General features: G+C 37.9%; 1 protein-coding gene across 2 annotated transcripts in view; it reads left to right on the top strand.

Annotated features, from left to right (window-relative positions):
• Positions 1 to 9594, top strand: part of GIN1 (gypsy retrotransposon integrase 1) — a 32262-nt gene extending 22668 nt beyond the window's left edge. For both annotated transcript variants that reach the window (XM_003899961.5, XM_017959750.1), the window contains exons 6-8: positions 51 to 227; positions 709 to 994; positions 9234 to 9594. In XM_003899961.5, the coding sequence (XP_003900010.1) occupies positions 51 to 227; positions 709 to 994; positions 9234 to 9508 (738 nt within the window). In that variant the 3' untranslated portion in view covers positions 9509 to 9594. The remainder of the gene's footprint in view (positions 1 to 50; positions 228 to 708; positions 995 to 9233) is intronic.
• Positions 9595 to 23693: the final 14099 nt, after the last annotated feature.

The raw sequence follows: 23693 nt of genomic DNA, 5'->3' as shown, positions 1-23693 counted from the left end.
GCCAGATAAATGTTTTATTATAAAATTGACATTTATTTTCTTTAAAATAGGAACCTACTAAAAATACACCATATTTTCAAATGTTTAGTCGAAATCCTTATATGCCTGAGACTTCAGATAGTCTTCATGATGTGGATGGTGATAATACAAGTATGTTTGCCAAAATTCTAGATGCAATTAAAGAAGCTGATGAAATAATGGAGAATAAGACAACTTCACTGGGCCAGGTGATTCTATTCAATAGAAAAACTGTAATCTAAAACTTTATAAAGTTATATTTATTTTTTAAATTTCAGCATATACATGTGTGCATGTACACAGACATGCATACATACTTGCCATAATTTTTTATCCATCAGATTTTTATTGTCTTGATTAAATAGTTTACTAGCTATGACATGCTGAGAGGCAATAATGAGAAAGCTATGGATTTTGGAATCAAGTAGAGCCGGATTCAAATCTTTAGTCTTAACTGCTTTTGAGTTGTTTGACTTTGGCAAATTCCTGAACCTATCTTAGTTTACCTTCTATATAAAGTGGGGTTAATAATACTGACTTGGAAATGTTGTTTTAAGAATTAAATATAATTCATGCCTACCTTTTAGTAGCATCTCAAGTAACCATTTTATTGTAATATTCTCATTGTCTACATTTACCTTCAAGATATTATAGCTCTTCCATCTCTTCTTTTTCTTTTTACACTTGTAGATGGAGAACAACAATTTGGATGAACTAAATAAAAGCAAGATCATTGTTAAAAAGAAACCCAAACAATTAAATCCATTTCATTTAAAAGTGGGTCATGAAGTTTTAAGACAAAGGAAAAATTGGTGGAAGGATGGTCGTTTTCAATCTGAATGGGTTGGTCCTTGTGTCATAGACTATATTACAGAAAGTGGATGTGCTGTCCTGAGAGACAATACTGGGGTTAGACTGAAAAGACCTATCAAAATGTCCCACCTTAAGCCCTACATAAGAGAATCCAGTGAACAAGGTAAATATCTGTCACTTCTCTACATTTTTATTGCTTTGGGTAAGGAGAAAAGTTAAAAATAACAGAAACCTTTCTCCCCTCTTTTGTTATGTTTTCTTTTCCCTTCTTCATAAAATTTGTTAGCTATCCCAGGTAGTCTGTTTTATTACAGTGTCTCTTCTGGAACTGTCAGGCCTGTGAGATTTTTTTTTTTTTCCTTTTTTTTTTTTTTTGAGACGGCGTTTCCCTCTTTTTGCCCAAGCTGGAGTGCAGTGGCGCGATCTCGGCTCACTGCACCCTCCGCTTCCCAGGTTCAAGCAGTTCTCCTGCCTCAGCCTCTGAGTAGCCGGGATTACAGATGCGTGCCACCACGCCCGGCTAATTTTTTGTATTTTCAGTAGAAACGGTATTTCACCATGTTAGCCAGGCTGGTCTTCAACTCCTGATCTCAGGTGATGCACCCGCCTTGACCTCCTGAAGTGGTTGGATTACAGGTAGGAACCAGGGCGCCCAGGCATTTTTATTTTTTATTTCTAGTATGTTTTTCATAGTTTATGTGGGAGATACTGAACTTGTTTTCTTCTGAAGGAAAGATAACAGCTTAACATCATCTCTATTTTTGCTTTCTCAATGTTTTTTTTTTTTTTTAATTTTTTTTATTTTTTGAGACAGAGTCTCACTCTGTCCCCCAGGCTGGAGTGTGGTCGTGTAATCTCAGCTCTCTGCAACCTCTGCTTCCTGGGTTCAAGCAATTCTCGTGCGTCAGCCTCCCGAGTAGCTGGGATTATAGGCACATGCCACCATACCCAGCTAATTTTTTGTATTTTTGGTAGAGATGAGGTTTCACCATGTTGGCCAGGCTGGTTTTTAACTCCTGGCCTCAAGTGATTTGCCTGCCTCGGCCTCCCAAAGTGCTGGGATTGCGTGCATGTGCCATTGCACCTGGCCTCACAAATATTCTGTTAGTCACTTCGTGCCTCTTTTTGGTGTGAAAAACAGCACCTACGATCATTAATGCCAGAAGCAAACATACTGTCCAGAATCCAGTTGTGAGATAAATATTTGGGTACTTTAAAAATGCCATTAATTTTTAATATTGCTTTGTAGTTAGTTAGGTCATGGTTGGGGGCCAGGTGTGGGTGTGGAGTGGGGTATCCTCAGAGTGCTATAAGGTGCTGTAAGAAGAGGTGATAGCACTCTGTAAACAAGTTATACTTGCCCCTAAATTTGACTGGTTCTGAACAGTCAAGATATCCTGTTCTCTGTAACTCTTTCTTTCATAGCCTAGTTAAGTGATGTTTTTGCCATGGCTTTTAGATTATGTTCCCCGCTTTATCAAGGCTTTTATTTTGTCCTAATGCATCTGCTTCCTAGAGCTTCTCTGAAGTGGATAACTGAGAGGGAGTTAATGGGTAACTTGGCCAGATGAAGCATTAATGTTATTTGGATATAAGTAACATTTAATGGAAAATATATTTATAACAATATAAACAAGTTGTATGACAGGTTTTAGCAAATATTAATAACAAAAAGAGTAACAACAACAAATAACCTACACTTACCCTATGCCTTTTCTTAAGATGTAAAACCCTTGTGGGCTGCTTAGTAATGATAGCTCAACTCTGCTTCTAATCTGGGGTACAACTCTCATGTTAAAACCTCTTAGTACCTTCCCTTCTTGTGACAGACCCAGTTGTTTAGTCAGTAAACTTATCTTAAACTATGTTCTAATCCTGAAAACTCACAAGTGCTTTCGTCTCTTTGTTAGAAGATAAAAGCTTGCATTGTTTGTGCCTCTTCTCAGTTCTGAGCTACCTTTAATGATCTCTCTCTTCTGCAAGTTAAGTAGGGAAAAAAAGGTTATACAAGTACATGTTGTTCTGTCTTTAGCATGATTTTCCCCTTAATATTTGACATTCATGATTTGCTCACTTCTAATTTGTTAACCTTCTTTAATGCAAAATTTACATTTAAAATTTTGCTAAACCAGGATCCATCAACATTTTGTAATTTGTTTTTAAGAAAAGAGTTTCTCAGAAAAGAAGTCAAATATTGTGCTTCTTCTGAACATTTCAGAACTCAGTATTTCAGAACTCATCTTCTCTGTTTGAGAACAGTCTCTAAACAGAGGCAGTATAATATTTGCCTCATACTTGAATTCTTTGCACAAGTTTCTTCCAGTAATATAAGGATAAGTAATATTGCAATATGACTACTGGTGTATGCATAAGGAACTTAAGACTAATAAATGAATCTGTTTTAGTTTTTGTTAACCAAAGGAAGTACTGATCCGGTCATCCTAGAATCTGGTTCTTACTACTTGATCCTTTTTTTACATTTTTCTCATTTGTAGAAATTCAAAGTAAGTGTGATTTCTGCCATCTTTTTCCTCTATATTACATATTTTCTTGAAAATCTTTTCCATGATTTTCTTGAAAATGACCTCACAAATTGATTTTAAAGAGTCCTTGAGCTGAATTAAAGCAAACAAAATGATTTTGAATAATCATTGAAATTTTTATTTGACATAAGTTTCGGTATGCTATAGCCAAAAGAACTATAAATTTATTTGTCCACATTTGTCATTGCTGCTCTTTGCTAGGCTTGAAATTTCATAGCTGTATTAAAGACTGTCTAAAGTAGATATACTTCTGTTGCCAACTTCTTATCCATTCTTATCTAGAACTAAATGTGGAGTGAGCACATTCAGTACTAGTTATATAATATTTGTCATTGCTATTTTAAGCAGGCCTGTTTGTTTTTTTTGTGTAGTTCATTGCCAAGTGCTTTCTCAGACTATTTGGACAAGAAATCTTAAAATACTGTAGTGTCTTTTTGTAATCATAATGCTCGTCTTTGAAAGGAAAATTAATCTGACAGATTTTGCATAGTTTTGAATTTATTTTGTTTGTGATATATTTGGGTCTGCCTCACCCAAGATTTTAGCCTGATTTCCCTTCACAGTTGAAAGCCCCATTTGTGAAATGATTTTCATTATTGTATAAGTTTCTTCTTGTTGCCGTAACAAATTACTACAGATTTAATGGCTTTAAAACAACACACGTTTATTATCTTACAATTCTGAAGGTTAGAAGTTCAACATAGATCTTACTGGGCTAAAATCAAGGTATTGGCAGTGTTGTGTTCCTATCTGGACGCTCTAGAAAAGAATCCATTTTCTTGTCTTTTCCAGCTTCTAGAGGTTACCTTCATTTCTTGGCTTGTGGTCCCTCTATCTTCAAAGCCAACAATAGTGGATTGAGTTTTTCTTACATCACCTTACTCCAATCTCCTCTTCTGCCTCCCTCTTCTGTATTTAGGACCCTTGACCTTTGGCCTGCCCAAAAAGTCCAGGATTATCACCCTATTTTAAGGTCATCTGATTAGCAACCTTAATTCCATCGCTACCTAAATTCTCCTTCGCCATGTAAGGTTATATATTCACAGGATCCAAGGAGTAGTATGTTGACATCTTTAGGGGTCTATTATACTGCCTACTACAATTATGATCTGCATTCATGAAACAAAGCAAAGCACAGTCTCTATAGTATCAAGTCCATGATCTTGACGTTATTATTAATATAGTTTATGCAGAGAGCCTTTCTTTGGCCTCTTAGTTAATATCATTTTTTCTTTCTTTCTCTCTTTTTTTTTTTTTTTTTTTTTTGAGACAGGTTCTTACATGGTTGCCCGTGCTGGAGTGCAGTTGCACAATAATAGCTCACTGCAGCCTTGACTTCCTGGGTTTAAGCAATCTTCCCACATCAGCCTACCAAGTAGCTTGGAATACATGTATCCATCACCATGCCTGGCTGATTTTTTTATTTTTTATAGAGACAGGATCTTACTGTGTTGCCCAGGTTGGCCTCAAACTTCTGGGCTCAAGCAGTCCTCCCACCTAGACCTCCCAGAGTGTTGGAATTACAGGTGTGAGCCATTGTGCCCAGTCCAGTTATATAATTTCTAAACCAACAGTTATTCAGTTCTCTATTGACAGTATTAGTTATTATAATGACAGTGATGTAGTATCAAGTTATAGTTATTATTTTGTCTTGAGAAAGGATATGCTAGTATGGCAGCACATTCTAATAGTTTGAGGATTATCAGACCATATATAGGAGTAGTTTAGTCACTTCTCTTTAAAATAAGAAAAGTACTCTGAAACCTTTATCTTTTTTTTCTGATTGAAGAAATAAATTAATCCAAATCAGACTTTTTTGAAGCTGTAATTTTTATTTATTTTTCTCCTTAGGGAAATTTAAAAATTGATTTTTTAATCTATTATTTTTACTCCTTAAAACAACATTAAGGCTGGGCGCAGTGGCTCATGCCTGTAACCCCAGCATTTTGAGAGGCCGAGGTGGGATTGCCTGAGCTCAGGAGTTTGAGACCAGCCTGGGCAATATACTAAAACCCCGTCCGTACAAAAAAATACAAAAATTAGCTGGGCATGGTGATACGCACCTTTAATCTTAGCTACTTAGGGGGCTGAGGCAGAGGATCACTTGAGCCTGGGAGATTGAGCTGCAGTGAGCCAAGATTGCACCACCACTGCACTCCAGCCTGAGTGACAAAGTGAGACTCCATCTTTTTTTTTTTTTTTTTTTGAGATGGAGTTCAACTCTTGTTGCCCAGGCTGGAGTGCAGTGGTGCGATCTTGGCTCACTGCAACCTCTGCCTCCTGGGTTCAAGTGATTCTCTTGCCTCGGCCTCCCAAAGTGCTGGGATTACAGGCATGAGCCACCACGCCTGGCTGAGGCCCCCTCTCTTAAAAAAAAAAAAACCTTACAATAAAAATGAGTATCAAAACTGCTGATTAACACTTCCTGAAATATCTTGAAAATATGTTAATTTCAAAGAAACTAAAGATTTACTCAGTCTTGTCAAAACTGTGATGATGCTTTCATCAAACAGATGTCATAATCATAATTAATAGAATGAGAAAAAAATACTTAGTGAAATGTATTATGTAATGTAACTGACTGGAAAAGATCTTTAATGTGATATGTTTGTTTACTCCCCACCTCTGTGTTTTGAGGGCAAAAAGTTTAATCATATTCTTTTCTATATCCCTAACTCAGGATTATTTTAGATTAGTGCTGTCCAATAGATTAATAATAATACAAGAGCTATGTAATTTAAAATTTTCTAGTAGCCACATTTTGAAAGGTACAGGAATAAGTGAAAATAACCTTAATAATATATTTTATATAACCCAGTATCCAAAATATTATTTGTTCAACATGTAAGGCCCCAAGAGTCTCTTTTCTGATTATCTTTATTGAAATTAAAGAGCATTTCTCTTAGCTCCAGTAGATTTAGACCATAGTAGGAGTTGAAACACATTTAACCTTGCAAATGAATGAGAATTTTTTTTCTAAACAAGCAGGCCTTTGACATATTCAGAGTAGTTTTCTATTGTGTATAAAGTGATTTATGTAGAATTTGCTGAGTGTAGTCCTTGTTCTCTACAGTTTTATTACAATAAGTTACTTTAAAGATTAATTTTTTTACAAGAAAAAGTGTGTGTGTGTGTGTGTCTTATTTTACTTACATACAAAAGCTCTCCTCTTAAAATCAAGTGAAGTTGGTAATGTCCATTTGTTTCTAACCAGTGTAACTAGGAGGTACTCAAGTTCAAGGTCTCTGAATCCATTTCAGCAAATTAAAATGATAATTTCTAAGAGCTTTACATCTAGGCATATTTTTTCCCTATTGACATATGTTTACTAGACATATTTTTCTAAAATAGTCCTACTTCATCTGTATGGAAAAAGTTTTACAGACAGAAAACCTCCCAGTTAATCCTCTGAAAGAGTCTTTAGACATTTCTTAAATGCCTATGGTATCTGCCATCACTGATAACTTTGCAGGAGTGTACAGGCCTTGAACCTATGGAATTCTCCATGACTTAGTAGAAAATTTCATCAGCAACACTTTTACCCTACCTAACCTTTTAAAGTTCTCTTATAAGCTACTTCTTAGCCTTTTCTAGTATTAACAGTAGGGTAGTTGCAAACTTTGATGTTAAACCTCTAGCAACATACTCTGAAAGTGTTTCGATTTTATTGATCATGTTTTCTTCCCTCTTGCTGCTATTGGGTATAACACATCTCATGTGTTGTTTTGTTGTTGTTGAGAAAGAGTCTTGCTCTGTCACCTAGGCTGGAGTGCAGTGGTGCAATCTCACCTTACTGCCATCTCCACCTCCTGGGTTGAAGCGATTCACCTAAGCCTCTCAAGTAACTGGGATTACAGGCACATGCCACCATGCCTGTTTTTGTATTTTTAGTAGAGACGGGGTTTCGCCGTGTTAGCCAGGTTGGTCTCGAACTCCTGACCTCAAGTGATCTGCCCACATCGGCTTCCCAAAGTGCTGGGATTACAAGCATGAGCCACTGCCCAGCCGCATGATTTTTTTTTTTTTTTGTCTTTCAGAATTATGGGCAGAATAAATGACCATACGAGCCCAAGCCCACTTATGCCATCTTTTGGTAGAGAGAATAGCTTTGTGTGATCTATTGAAGTTTGTAAATTGAAAGTTGTTAAATGCATGAACTTCTGGGATTGAAATAGGTTCAGTGAGCTATTTGTAATAATGTTATGAGGATGAGTAGAGTTGGATTGATTTTTCAAAATATACTGGCAAATTCATCTGTTCTGAGACACTTAATATACTAGTAAATTCATCTGTTCTGAGACATTGGTCTCTAATCTAAACAGGCATTTAATCTTCCTTTCGCTTTTTTGATCTTAAAATTTGAGGGCTCCTTAACCCATTAACATCTTCAGGAGACCAACCTAGGCAACACAGTTAGCCAGGCATGGCGCCATGTGCCTATAGTCTCAGCTACTCGGGAGGCTGAGGTGAGAGGATCACTTGAGCCCAGAAGGTCAACGATGCAGTGAGCTGTGATCATGCCATTGCACTCCAGCCTCGGTGACAGAGCAAGACCATGAATGAATGAATGAATGATAAGTAAATAAAGATAAATATATCTATATCTATATTCTGATGTTTTGGGGGAACATTTAGAAAGAGAAGGCAGGGGTCCAGGAAGTTAATCAGCTTTGGTAAAAGAGTTTCTTATAGTAATGGATTGAAATATCAGATAGGGAGGAATCCTTTTATACATATTAGTCTGTATATAGAAGATTTGCCATCAGTTTAACATTCATTTTAAACATTTTTTTCTTGATGGTGATGATATATTTGCTCAACGTACAATAAAAGACTGACAAGGAAGACTCCCTGTCAGCACTTCAGTATGGCTTAGGTAGACCTTAAAAGTTCCTAAGAGTTTTGGTGTCAAATTAGATTTAAATAAGCTAAGCTTTTTACGCTACTCCATTGCAACCTACTTTCTTACACATTGTCACATAAGCCTGAGTTGGCATGTTGTTTTTAACTTCATACTGTAACAATTTGATATTATTTTTCCAATATGGGTTTTATAAAAATTAGAAAATTATGTCAACTTGTAAATGCAAGGATTTAATAATTATATTTGTTAAAATAATTTTATGACCCTATTAATTCACCCAGAAATGCTTTACAGAAGCATATTAAAGATAACATTATCAAAAATAGTTTTATAATTTTTTTTTTTTTTTTTTTTTTTTTTTAGATAGGGTCTTAGTCTGTCACCCATGCTGGAGTGCAGTGGTACCATCATGGCTCACTGCAACCTCAATCTCCCAGGTTCAAGTGATCCTTCCACCTCAGCCTCCTAAGTAGCTAGGACCACAGACACCCTCAACCACACCTTGCTAATTTTTTTGTATTTTTTGTAGAGACGAGGTTTTTTTTTTTTCCGCCGTGTTGGCCAGGCTGATCTCGAACTCCTGGGTTTAAGCAATCCACTGGCTTTGGCTTTGGAGTGCTGAGATTACAGGCGTCAGGCACTGTGCACAGCCTTATAATTTTATTTTTAATCTATACCATAATTTTCACTCCTATCCTGTGTTCCTCATACATACATATCTACCAAAGACAGGTCGAGGGAATAGAAAAATGGCTGTTTTAAAATCCTTGACCTTTCCTGCATTTTTTATGTATGAACTGTCAAATGTATATGGTCATTTTTTTTTTCTTCTTTGACATTCATATTTATTTAGTAGACCGTAGAACTCCCTAGAAGTTAATCTTGATAGTTAGTTTTTATTACTTGGGATTTTATTCCTCACTTAAAATTGTTTAATTAAAAAATATGCTTAATTATAATTCTAAAAGTCAAATGTATGATTTTTCTTGTTTCAGAAAGTCTTTATCTCTTGCAAGGATCAGTAGTGGCAGATCATGACTACATTGGATTACCTGAAATTCCGGTTGGAGCATATCAAGCAAATATTCTGGTGGAAGATGCAACTATTGGTATAGTTGATAATGAATTACTGACATCAAGCAAGGATCGTGAACTATTAGAATATAGAAATACGAAAATCTCTCCATTGATAGACGATCATAGTACTCTTGAAAAGCAGACTTTCAGTCTGTTGGACTCTTCAAACCAGGTTCTTGAATACTTAAGTTAGTAAATACCAAAATTTATTTAAAGTGCTTGTTTAGAATGTATAAATTCTTAATGATATTCATTAAAAAAGGTTGTATAGAAGAAGTATCTTGACACATTCTTAATGACTAATTTCTGAAGGTTTATTTTATAGTTATTATCTAAAATTGTGCCACATTTGAATATCAGTATACATATGTATGAAGGCAAAGGAACATGTAATATATAGAATTCACTTCTTCTTCTAAAAAGAGAACAGGCAAAGCACCCCTACTTCTTAGGAAATAAATTCCAGCCCAAATCTCTCAAACCTTTGTATGGTTTTGGTACCGTTTCTCAGTTTTAAATTTTCTGAAATTCTCTACCTTTTAAACAGTAAGTTTGAACTACCTTGAGTGGAATTTATAAATATTGAATCAACTGTAACAATGAATGAAATGAAGCTGCTTTCTGTTTCATTAGAACTTCTAAAAACAAGATTGTATGAAAAAATATAGGATTATTTAATGAGCTTTCACAGGACATTGGTAATTTCAAGTTATCTAATTGGTTAGATAGGGTCAGGATTAGGGTCTGAAACTATGTATTGGTTGGGAAGCATTTGTTTATTTTCATACTATATATTAAAGATAAAACCATCAGCCAGGCATGGTGACCCACACCTGTAATTCCAGCACTTTGGGAAGCCAAGGCGGGATGATCACTTGACCCCAGGAGTTTGAGACCAGCCTGGGCAACACAGGGATTCCCCATCTCTTCAAAAAATGTTTAAAAATTAGCTGGGTGTGGTGACACATGCCTGCGGTCCCAGCTACTCAGGAGGCTGAAGTGGGAGCATTGCTTGACCCCAGGAGGTCGAGGCTGCAGTGAGCCGTGCTCACATGCCACTGCTCTCCAGCCTGGGTGACAAGGCAAGACCTGTCTCAACAACAACAACAAAAGTGTCCATTAAGAATTTTTTTCTGCAATCAAAAAACATGAAATAACCAGTGTCAAGATTTTAAACTGTAATTTCTATGATATTCATAAATATAGAATAAATATTGTTCAATAAATACTTATTCTAAAGCACTGTGAAAAGAACTGTGGGAAGTAAAAGATGAGTCAAATATGTACCTCATTCTTATAAAGGACTTACTGTCTGGTAAGTAATAAACTATGTAAGCCATGTACAACACAAGTTAAGGCATGCTAAATTGCAGAAGGCAGGTGTAGATAATGTACTTAGGGAGGCAAAAAAGAGAGTTGTTTTTACATAGGAAATTTGTGTTTATCCTTATGGAAGAAGGATCATTTAAGCTTGACTTTGAAGAATGTTTAGGATTTGGTAAATGGATACAAAAGAATTAGGGGAGAAGTAATACACAGAAATGGAAAAGTATTTTAATGGTTCATAAAAGGGCAGGGCTTCTTGTTGTCTACACTTCCTCGGATATAAAGTAAAGAAGCAAGATGAGGAATAAAGCTGAAAAGGTAAGTGGGAAGCCTTATGGAGACCTTTTAATACTATTAAGGATTGATATGTGTCCCTCCTAAAACTTGTGTTGAAGTCTTAACCTCCAAGACTTCAAAATGTGATCTTATTTGGAAATGAGGTTGTTGCAGGTGTAGTTAGTTAAGATGAGATCATATTTCAATAGGGTGGGTTCTAATACAGTATTACTGGTGTTCTGATAAAAGGCGGAAATTTGAACACAGACTCAAGGAGAATGCCATGTGAAGATAAAGGCAGAGTTTAATATGATGCTTCTGTAAGCCAAGAAATGGCAAAGATTGCCAGAAAACCACCAGAAATTAGGGGAGAGGCATTGAATACATTTTTCCTCATTCCTCAGAAGACCAACCCTGTCAATACCTTATCTCAGGCTTTTGCCTCCAGAACTGTGAGACAATAAAATTCTGTTATTTCAGGCATCCAGTTTGTGGGACTTTGTTACAGTAGCTCTAGCAATAATACAAATGCCTGGCTAAATTATTTCTTTTCTGAGAGCAAAAACTTTGTATAGGAAAGTGTCATAATCAGAACTGTGTTTTTGGAAGTTTAATCTGGCAACTAGTAAAGAATAGGTTAGAAGAGGAGAAAACAAGGCATGGAGATTAGTTGAGAGGACTTTGCAGTGATGATGAATAATAAAAACCTAAACTAGGCCTGTAGCATTGGTAATGAATACAGTCTGTCTTAAGATCATTACAGAATATCTCACATATTTTATTTCACAACCATACTAAACAGTGATGTGATATCAAAAATGGAGACCTGGGATATTCTGATTACTCATTTAAGAAGAAAGATTTTGTTTAATATAGGCGAAAGGAAAAGTGTTTAGTGTAGGGTGTGAATCTAGGACCTCATCTTATACCATAGACCAAATAAACTTCAAACAGAATTCCAGGAAGAAATTTTTTTTTTTTTAAGTATAATTGTTTCAAACAGTGCTACCTATCCTGCTTTCCTCAGCAGAACAAAATTTAGAAGAGAGTCATATTAGAACATCTTTTTGATAAATATAAGTGGCTGTCTTTTTCTTAGCTCAAATGAAGTAACTTCTTTTTAATGATTATCTGACTCAAAATCAGCCTCTTTTCCCCCCATTTCAAGAAGGTGATTCGTATTGAGTCATTTTAAAATAACCAACTCTAAACATTTTTTTTTTTTTAATTTTTGCTTCTCCTAAGTAGTGTCTCATTAAACAGACTTTTATCCTGTGTTTACTAGTCATGTTAGGCTAGATTATTCTGTGTCTGCAAACCACTGCCAAAATCTTAGTAACTTAACAAAGCTTCATTTCTTGGACTCCCCCACGTATTTCTCTTTGTTCATCAAGGGCTTGTCTGCATTTTCATCACCACTTCTGGATGTGGGGCCATGGTTCCCCATCTCTGGAATAACAGGTCACCATGACAAGGGAAGGAAAACATGATGAACTGAGCATTAGATCTTAACAGTTGCTGCAAAGTTACGCACATCTTTCCTACAAAGGAGAAACATAGCTACACAGTACTAATTAGTATGGGGTTTCTTTTTGTGGTGACAACAGTGTTCTAAACTTAGTAGTGATGATTTCATAACTTTGAATATACTAAAATCTACTGAAATGTACACTTTAAAATGTACTTCAGGTAGGCATCCACAGTTCCAGGCTCCAGGCTAGTCCCTGTGGCTCAGGGTCCGGGTCTTCCCCAGTAGACTCCAGAGGCAGGCTGGCCCCTGAGGACCCAGGTATCAGGCCAGCCCCCCATAAGGACCCCACTAGATTGCCCACCATGAACCTCTGGACTGACAGACTGGTGAAGGACTTTCTCTGCCAGAGCCAGTCTATGAAGACTGGAAGAGGTGCCTACTTTTTTTAATGTGCAGATGCCAACACAGACTGCAAGAATCATGAATAATCAGGGAAACAGGATGCTACCAAAAGAACAACAACAAAAAGCACCAGTAAATGACCATAAAGAAATGGCCATCTAAAAACTGCCTGAGAAAGAATTCAAAACAATTATCTAAAACAAGCCCAATGAGCTACAAGAGGGCACAGACAACCAACCAAAATCAGGAAATTTACATGAAGAAATTGAGAAGTTAGAGAGAAAGCATATTTAAAATTAAACTTTAGAGCTCAAAAAGACAGTAACTGCACTGACAAATTCCATAAAGAACTTCAAGAGCATACTTGATCAAGCAAAATAAAGAATCAACAAGCTCAAAGAGCCTTTGAAATTGCCTTGTTAGAGGAAACAAAAGTGAAGAAAGCTTATGGGCCTTTGAGACGCCATCAAGTAAACAAAAATGTGCATTATGGGAATTCTAGAAGAAGCAGAGACAGAGAAAAAGGAAGAAAGCTTATTAAAGACATAAAGACAGAAAACTTCCCAAATCTGGAGACTGAAATGAACATCCATATCTAGGAATCCCAAGGAACCCCACATAGATGAAGTATAAAGAAATCTCCCCTGAAACATTGAACTTGAAAAGTTTCAAGTTCTCAAACTTTTAAAGCAGCAACAGAAAAGTAAGTTATTACATGCAAAAGAACCTTCATAAAACTATCAGCAGATACCTTGCAAACCAGGAGAGTGGAATGATATATTTAGCCAAAGAAACTCAACCAAAAGTCCTATACCAAACAAGGCTGTTCTTCATAAATGTAGAAGAGACAAAAACTTACCCAGAAAAAAAGCGGTGTGGGAATTTGACACACTAGACCTGTCTCACAGAAAATTCTAATGGGAATTCTTCAAGTTGAAATAAAAGATGCTAGTTAACAACATGAAAACATATTAAAGTATTAAACTTAATGTAAAGGTAAGAACATAGTCAAATTCAGAATACTGTAATGGTGGTATGTAAATTGCTTTTAACTCTAGTATGAAAGTTAAAAGACAAAAATATTTCTTAAACTAGCTACAGTAATATGTTAATGGATACATGTTATCTAACGACATTAAGATATTAATAACAAAACATGGGGAGAGAAGAAATTTAAAAAGTGTAAAGTTTTTGTATGTAATCAGAATTAAGTTGTTTTCAGCTTAACATAGACTTATGTAACTATAAGATATTTTAGATGAGCATCATGGTAACCACAAAGAAAAAAACCTGTAGTAGATACACAAAAGATAAAGAGAAAGGAGTCACAGTATACTGCCACAAGACATTGTTATATCACAAAGGAAGACAGAAAGAGGAAGAGAAGGAAAAGGACCTACAAAACAGTGAAAACAATGAACAAAATAGCTGTAGTACATCCATAACTATCAGTAATTACTTTAAATGCGTTAAATTCTTCCATCAAAAGAGTGACTGAATGGATTAAGAACAACAAGCTCTAACTATGTGGTGACTAGAGGGGACTTCAGATTAAGGATGCACATAGACTAAAAGTGACAGGATGGAAAAAGATATTCCATGCAAATGGTACTCAAAAGAGAGCACAGTGGCTACACTTACATCACATAAAATAGATTTTAAGTCCAAAGCTTTCACAAAAGACAAGGTTATTATATAATGGTAAAGGGGTCAATTCATCAGGAAGATACTAGAATTGTAAATATATATATACACCCAACATTGGAACACCTAAATATATAAAGCAAATAGTAACAGAATTAATGAAGAAATAGCAATACAATAATAGTTGGAGACTTTAATGCCCTCCTTTCACTAATGGATAGATCATCCAGGCAGAAAATCAACATGGAAATAGCAGACTTGAACAGCACTATAGACCAATTGGACCTAACAGTATATGCAGAACATTCCTATTCATTAGTAGCAGAATACACATTCCTTTCAAGTGCATACAGGACGGTCTCCAGGGTAGGTCATGTTAAGCCACAAAGCAAGTGTTAATGAATTTAGGAAGATATTAAAAGTATGTCAAGTATCTTTTTTGACTCAAGTGGTATGAAACTAGAAATCCAAAATGGGGAAAACTGAAGAACGTGCAAGTATGTAGAAATTCAACAGCATAACTCCTGAACAACCAATGGGTCAAAAAAGAACTCAATACTGAAATGTAAAAATATCTTGAGACAAGAGGGAAACAAAATAACCAGACCTTATAGAGCAAAAGCAGTTCTAAGAGAGTAGGTTATAGCATTCTTTTTAAAGAAATAACCTGACTCTACACCTCAAGGACTAGAAAAAGAACTTAAGCACAAAGCAGAAAAAAAAGGAGATAAATGACAGAGCACAGATAAGCATAATAGAGAGTAGAAAAATAGTAAATGTCAATGAAATGAAGAGTTAGTGTTTAGAAAAGATAAACTAAATTGATAAGCCCTTAGTGAGACTAAGAAAAAAGAGAAAAGATTTAAAATTATAAGTGTAAGAATAAATATGATCACTGATATCAGCAAAATAGAAAGGAGCATAAGACAACTGTGAGCAATTATATGCCAACAAATTGGATAACCTAGAAGAAATTGATAAATTCCTGGGAATATACAAACTACCAAGATTGAATCATGAAGAAACAGAAAGTCTGAACAGAGCCATATAACAAGTAAAGAGATTGTGTCAGTAATCAAAACCCCTTCCAGCAAAGAAAAGACCAAAACCTGATGACTCCACTGGGGAATTCCACCAAACATTTAATGAAGAATTAACACCAATCCTTCTCAAACTCTTCCAAAAAATTGAAAAGTAAGAAACATTTCCATACTCATTGTGCAAAACTACTGTTATCCTGATACCAAAGCTGGATGAGGAAACTACAAGGAAAGAAAATTGTGGGCCAATATTCCTGATGAACATAGATGCACGTATTCACAACAAAATACTAGCAAATTGATTCCAATAATACATTAAAAGGATTATACACCATGAACAAATGAAAGTTATCCCTGATGTGCAAAGATACACGTGTCTCAATATACACAAATTAATAAATGTGATACACCACATGAATAGAATTGAAGGATAAAGTTTTATGATCACCTCAATGCAGAAAGAGCATTTGACATAAATATTTTTTCATCATAACATCTTTCAACAAATTAGGTTTAGAAAGAATGTACCTCAACGTAATAAAGGTCATGTATGATAAGCCAAAGCTAACATCATACTCAGTGGTGAAAATCTGAAAACTTTTACTGTAAGATCAGGAGGAAGACAATGGTGCCCACCCTCACCACTACTATTCAATATAGTACCATTGTTTCTCCATATCTGCAGGTTTTGCATCCATGGACTCAACCAATCATAGATGAAAAATATTTAAACAATAATATACAATAAAAAATACAAAAAAAACCTATTTAAGATTTACATTGTATTAGTTATTACAAGTAATCTAAAAATTAAACTATACAGGAGGATATGCGTAGGTATTTGCAAGTACTGTGCCATTTTATATAAGAGACTTGAACATCCACAGATTTTTGTTATCCTTGAGGGGTCCTGAAGCCAATCTCCTGCAGATGCCAAGAAACAACTGTATTAGAAGTCTTAGCTAGAGCAATTACGCAAGAAAAAGAAAAAGGCATCCAAATCAGAATGGAGAAAGTAAAATTATTTGTTTGCAGATGGCATGATCCCATATATAGAAAATCCTAAAGACCCACCAAAAGCTGTTTGAACTAATAAATTTAATACAGTTACAGGATACACTCAATGTACAAAAACCATTATTGTTTATCTGCACTAACAACCACCTGAAAAAGAAATCAAGGAAATCCTATTTACAATAATGCAAAAAATACTTTGGAGGTGAAAGTTCTGTATACTGAAATCTATAAAACACTGAATAAAGAAATTGAAGAATGTGCAAATGAAAAAGTATCCCATGTTCATGGATTGGAAGAATATTTAAAAGTTCAGATACCACAAAGTGCTTGACAAATTCAGTGCAATCCCTGTCAAAATTTCAACGGCATTTTTCACAGAAATAGAAAAAGCAATTCTAAAACTTGAGTGGGACCACAAGAGAATGAATAGTCAAATCAGTCTTAAGCAAAAAGAACATAGCTGGGATTAGTGAGGCCAGGATGGCCGACTAGAAGCAACAGCAATTGGAGGCATCAATTGAAAAGAACCAAAATAGCATACGAATCCTGCAGTGGCAAATGAGGTATCCAGGTTCTGTCATCAGGACTGACTAGGTAGCTGGCATGACCCATGGAGATGAAGGAAGAGCTGTGTAGTACGGCGGCCCACCTCAGAGCCACACGGGACCGGGGAGCCCTCATCCCCAGCCAAGGAAGGCAGTGAGTGAGCATGCTACCAAGCCTGGCGAGCCATCCTTTTTCCACGGAACTGTACAACACCACTGGGGCCTTGGGTTCCAATGACAGAGCCATGCAGATTCTCAACAACCACTCAGCTAGAATCTGCCTGCTGAGTTCCTGAGGGGAGGGGCAGCTATTGCCACTGCAGTGGCTGTCTGTGGTCTAAGCCATCTGAGCTCCTTGGGGGAGGGGTGGCAGCCAACACTGTGGCTGCTAGCTACCTAACACACTAAGCTCCTTGTGGGGAAGGGCAGCAGCCATCGCTATAGCTCCGGGCTGCACTTACCCTGCTGGAGCCAGGGAGACTGGATGGCTGGACCCAAGAGGTATCCCCACAGCCCAGGACACCAGTTGTGGGAGACCACTGCCAGATTGCCTCTTCAGGCCAGACTTTGATACATCCCTCCTCCCTGGGCAGGACCTCCCTGCAGGAACTCCAACAACTCCAGCCCAGGGCTCACGGACAGAATTCTGACCTCTGTGGGCCCCTAGTGGAAGGGGTGGCCATAATCTCCGTAGACCAACAGACTTAGTCTTTCCTCCTGCTAGCTTTGAGGAATCCAGGCAGCCCACACAAGTGGGTATTCCCTCAGCACAGCACACCCCCTCCATTAAGAACAGCGAAATTGCTTTGTTAAATGGGTCCTGCTTCCCATGCCACCCAACTGGGTGAGACCACCCCAACAGGGGCTGTCAGACACCCTATCCAGGAGCATTCCTATTGGCATCAGGTCAGTGACCCTCAAGGTCTGAGATCCCAGAAGAAGGAGCAGGCACCCATCTTTGCTGTTCTCCAGCTTCCTTGAGTGACATCTCCAGGCACGGAAGCAAAACAGATGACTAAGGCCTGAAGTGAGCCACCAGCAAACCACAACAGGCCTACAGAAAAGGAATCTGACTGCTGAAAGGAAAAACAACAACAACAGCAACAACAACATCAACAACAAAAGTCCCCACAAAAACCTCATCCAGGGATCAGCAGCCTCAAAGACAGAAACCAGACAAATCCGTGAAGATGAGAAAGAATCAAAAAAAAAATGCTGAAAACCCAAAAGACCAGAGTGCCTATTTTCCAAGTAATTGCAACACCTCTCTGGCAAGGGTGCAGTACTGGATGGAGGATGAGATGGATGAATTAACAGAAGTAGACTTCAGAAGGTGGGCAAGAACAAACTTTGCTGAGGTAAAGGCTCATGTTCTAACCCAATGCAAAGAAGCTAAGAACCTTGATAAGAGGCTGCAGGAGATGCTAACTAGCATAACCAGTTTAAAGAGGAATATAAATGATCTGATGGAGCTGAAAAACACAGCACGAGAACTTTGTGAAGCATGCACAATGTCAATATCCAAGTCATTCAAGCAGAAGAAAGAATATTAGAGATTGAAGACTATCTTGCTGAAATAAGGCAGACAGACAAGATTAGAGGAAAAAGAATGAAAAGGAACCAACAAAACCTCTGAGAAGTATGGGACTATATAAAAAGACTGAACCTACAACTGATTGGAGTACCTGAAAGAGATGAGGAGAGTGGAACCAAGTTGGAAAACACACTTAAGGAGAACTTCCCCAACCTAACAAGACAGGCCAACATTCAAATTTAGGAAATACAGAGAACCCCGCTAAGATACTCCACAAGAAGATCAACCCCAAGACACATGATCATTAGATTCCCAACGTTGAAATGTAGGAAAAAATGCTAATGGCAACCAGAGAGAAAGGCGAGGTCACTTACAAAGGGAAGCCCTTCAGACTAATAGCAGACAGATCTCTCAGCAGAAATTCAACAAGCCAGAAGAGAGTGGGAACCAATATTCAACATTCTTAAAAAAAAAGAATTTTCAGCCCAGAATTTCGTATCTGTCCAAACTAAGCTTCATAAGCAAAGTGGAAATAAAATCCTTTCAGAGAAGCAAATGCTGAGGGAATTCATCACCACCAAACCTGCCTTGCAAGAGCTCCTGAAGGAAGCCCTAAATATAGAAAGGAAAAACCAGTACCAGCCACTGCAAAAACACACAAAATATAAAGACCAATGACACGATGAAGAAACTGCGTCAACCAATGTGTAAAATAACCAGCTAGTATCATGATGACAGGATCCAATTCACACATAACAATATTAACCTCGGCTGGGCGTGGTGGCTCATGCCTGTAATTCCAGCACTTTAGGAGGCTCAGGTGGGCGGATCATGAGGTCAGGAGATTGAGACCACCCTGGCTAACACAGTGAAACCCCATCTCTACTAAAAATGCAAAAAATTAGCCAGGCGTGGCAGCGGGCACCTGGAGTCCCAGCTACTTGGGAGGCTGAGGCAGGAGAATGGCGTGAACCTGGGAGGCGGAGCTTGCAGTGAGCCAAGATTGTGTCACCGCACTCCAGCCTGGGAGACTGAGCGAGACTCCGTCTCAAAAAAAAAAAAAAAAAAAAAAAAAAAAAAAAAAAAAAAAAATTAACCTTAAATGTAAATGGGCAAAATGCCCCAATTAAAAGACACAGACTGGCAAATTGGATAGAGTCAAGACCCATCGGTATGCTGCATTCAAGAGATCCATCTCACATGCAAAGACACACATAGGCTCAAAATAAAGGGATGGAGGAAAGCTTACCAAGCAAATGGAAAGCAAAATAGCAGGGGTTGCAATCCTAGTCTCTGACAAAACAGACTTCAAACCAACAGAGATTTTAAAAGATGAAGAGCATTACATAATAGTAAAGGAATCAATTCAACAAGAAGAGCTAACTATCCTAAATATGTATATATACACCCAATATAGGAGCACCCAGATTCATAAAATAAGTTCTTAGAGACCTACAAAGAGATTTAGAATCCCACACAATAATAGTGTGAGACATTAACACCGCACTGTCAATATTTGACCAACGAGACAGAAAATTAACAAGGATATTCAGGACTTGATCTTAGCTCTGGATCAAGTGGACCTAATGTATTTCTACAGAACTCTTCACCCCCAAACAACTAAATATACGTTCTCCTCAGTGCCACATGGCACTTACTCTAAAATCGACCACATATTTGGAAGTAAAACACTCCTCAGCAAATGCAAAAAAACTGAAATAATAATAGTCTCTCAGACCACAATGCAATTAAATTGGAACTCAGGATTAAGAAACTCACTGAAAACAACAAAACCACATGGAAATTGGACAACCTGCTCCTGAATGACTCCTGGGTAAATAATGAAATTAAGGCACAAATCAAGAAGTTCTTTGAAACCAATGAGAACAAAGAGACAATGTACTAGAATCACTGAGCCGTAGCTAAAGCAGTATTAAGAGGGAAATTTATAGCACTAAATGCCCACATCAGAAAGCTAGAAAGATCTCATATCAACCCCATAACATCACAAAAGACCTAGAGAAGCAAGAGCAAACAAATCCAAAAGCTAATAGAAGACTAGAAATAACTAAGATCAGAGTAGAACCGAAGGAGACAGAGAAACAAAAAACTCTTCAAAAATGAATCCAGTTCCTGGATTCACTTTTTGAAAAATTAGCAAAATAGAACACTAGCTAGACTAGTAAAGAAGAAGAGAACAATCAAACAGACACAATAAGAAATGATAAATGGGATATCATCACTGACCCCACAGAAATACAAACTACCATAAAATATACTATGAACACCCCTGTGCAAATAAACTAGAAAATCTAGAAGAAATGGATTAATTCCTGGATGCATACACCCTCCCAAGACTAATGCAGGAAGAAGTCAAATACCTGAATGGACCAATACCAAGTTCCAAAATTGAGGCAGTAATAAATAGCTTACCAACCAAACAAAGCCCAGGACCAAACAGATTTACAACCAGATTCTAACAGAGGTGCAAAGAGGAGCTGGTACCGTTGCTTCTGAAGCTATTCCAAACAATTGAAAAGGAGGGTCTCTTTTCCTAACTCATTTTACGAGGCCAGCATCATCCTGATACCAAAACCTGGCAGAGACACTACAAAAAAAAAAAAAAAAAAAAAAAACTTCAGGCCAAAATCCCTGATGAGCATCCATGCAAAAATCCTCAATAAAATACTGGCAAACCATATCCAGCAGCACATCAAAAGGTTATCCACCACGATCATGTTGACTTCATCCTTGGCATGCAAGGCTGGTTCAACATACATACATCAATAAACATAATCCATCACATAAGCAGATCCAATGACAAAAAACACATGATTATCTCAATAGATGCACAAAAGGCCTTTGATAAAATTCAACATCGCTTCATGTTAAAAACTCTCTATAAATCAGGTATTGATAGAACATATCTCAAAATAATAAGAGCTATTCATGTCAAACCCACAGCCAACATCATACTGAACAGGCATAAGCTGGAAGCGTTCCCTTTGAAGACCGGCACAGGGCTTTGAAGACCAGTACAAGACAAGGATGCTCTCTCACCATTCCTATTCAATATAGTTTTGGAACTTCTGACCAGGGCAGTCAAGCAAGAGAAAGAAAGAAAGCATATTCAAATAGGAAGAGAGAAAGTCGGATTGTCTCCCTTTGCAGAGAAGATGATCCGATATGTAGTAAAACCCCTCATTTCATCTGATAATCAATTCAGCAAAGTGTCACGATACAAAATCAGTGTGCACAAACATTCCTATACACTAACAATACACAAGCAAAGAGCCATACTGTGAGTGAACTCCATTCACAATTGCTACAAAAAGAATAACATATCTAGGAATACAGCTAACAGGGGTTGTCGTATTAGTCTCTTTTCACACTGCTGACAAAGACATACCCAAGACTGGGCAATTAACAAAAGAAAGAGGTTTATTGGACTTATGGTTCCATGTGGGTGGGGAGGTCTCACAATCATGGTGGAAGGCAAGGAGGAGCAAGTCACATCTTACATGGATGGCAGCAGGCAAAAAGAGAGCTTGTGCAGGATATGTCCCATTTTTAAAACCATCAGATCTCGTGTGACCCATTCACTATCATGAGAACAGCATGGGAGAGACCCGCCCCATAATTCAATCATCTCCCACTGTGTCCCTCCCACAATATGTGGGAATTATGGGAGATACAAGATGACATTTGGGCAGGGACACAGAACCAGACCATATCATTCTGCCCCTGGTCCTTCTCATATCTCATATCTCCACATTTCAGAACCAATCATGCCTTCCCAACAGTTGCCCAAAGTCTCAACTCATTTTGGCATTAACCGAAATGTCCACAGTCCGAAGTCTCATCTGAGACAAGGCAAGTCCCTCCACCTGTGAGCCTGTAAAATCAAAAGCAAGTTAGTTACTTGCTAGATACAATGGGGTTACAGGCATTGAATAAATACAGCCTCTCCAAACGGGAGAAATTGGCCAAAACAAAGGAGTTACAGGCCCCATGCAAGTCCAGTATCCAGCAGGGCAGTTAAATCTCCATACTGATCTCCTTTGACTCCATGTCTCACATCCAGGTCTTGCTGATGCCATAGGTAGGTTCCCATATTCTTGGGCAGGTCCACCCCTGTGACTTTGCAGGGTATAGCCTCTCTCCCAGTTTCACAGGCTAGCATTTAATGTCTTTGGCTTTTTCAGGCACATAGTGTAAGCTCTCCATGGATCTACCATTCTGGGGTCTGGAGGATGGTGGCCCTCTTCTCACCACTCCACTAGGCACTCCCACAGTAGGGACTCTGCATGGCATCTCCGACCCCACATTTCCCTTCTGCACTGCCCTAGCAGAGGTTCTCCATGAGGGCCCCACCCCTGCAGCAAACTTCTTCCTGGGCATCCAGGCGTTTTCATACATCTTCTGAAATCTAGGTGGAGGTTCCCAAACCTCAATTCTTGACATTTGTGCACTTACAGATCCAATACCATGTAGAAGCTGCCAAGAATTGGGACTTCCACCCTCTGAATCAACAGCCTGAGCTGTACCCTGGCCCCTTTCATCCATGGCTGGAGCAGCTAGAACACAGTGTTCTGAGTCCCTAGGCTGCACAGAGCAGGGGCGTCCTGGGCCAGGCCCACAAAACCATCCTTTCCCCCTAGGCATCTGGGCCTGTGATGGGAGGGGCTGCTGTGAAGACCTCTGAAATGCCCTGAAGACATTTTCCCTGTTGTCTTGGGAATTAACATTCAGCTCCTCATTACTTACACAGATTTCTTCAGCCAGCTTGAATTTTGCCTCAGAAAATGTGATTTTCTTTTCTATTGCATGGTCTGGCTGCAAATTTTCTAGACTTTTATGCTCTGTTTCCCTTTTAAAACTGAATCCTTTTAACAGCACCCAAGTCACCTCTTGAATGTTTTGTTGCTTGGAAATTTCTTCTGCCAGATCCTAAATCATCTGCCTCCTGTTTCAGGTTCCACAAATCTCCTGGGCAGGGGCAAAATGCCACCAGTCTCTTTGCTGAAACATAACAAGAGCCACCTTTGCTCCAGTTCCCAACGAGTTCTTCATCTCCATCTGAGACCACCTCAGCCTGGACCTTATTGTTCTATCACTATCAG

Source organism: Papio anubis, chromosome 5, assembly GCF_008728515.1.
Source record: "Papio anubis isolate 15944 chromosome 5, Panubis1.0, whole genome shotgun sequence".
Taxonomy (NCBI): Eukaryota; Metazoa; Chordata; class Mammalia; order Primates; family Cercopithecidae; genus Papio; species Papio anubis.
The sequence above is the reverse complement of the archived record's forward strand: the minus strand, read 5'-3'. Positions and strand labels throughout refer to the sequence as shown.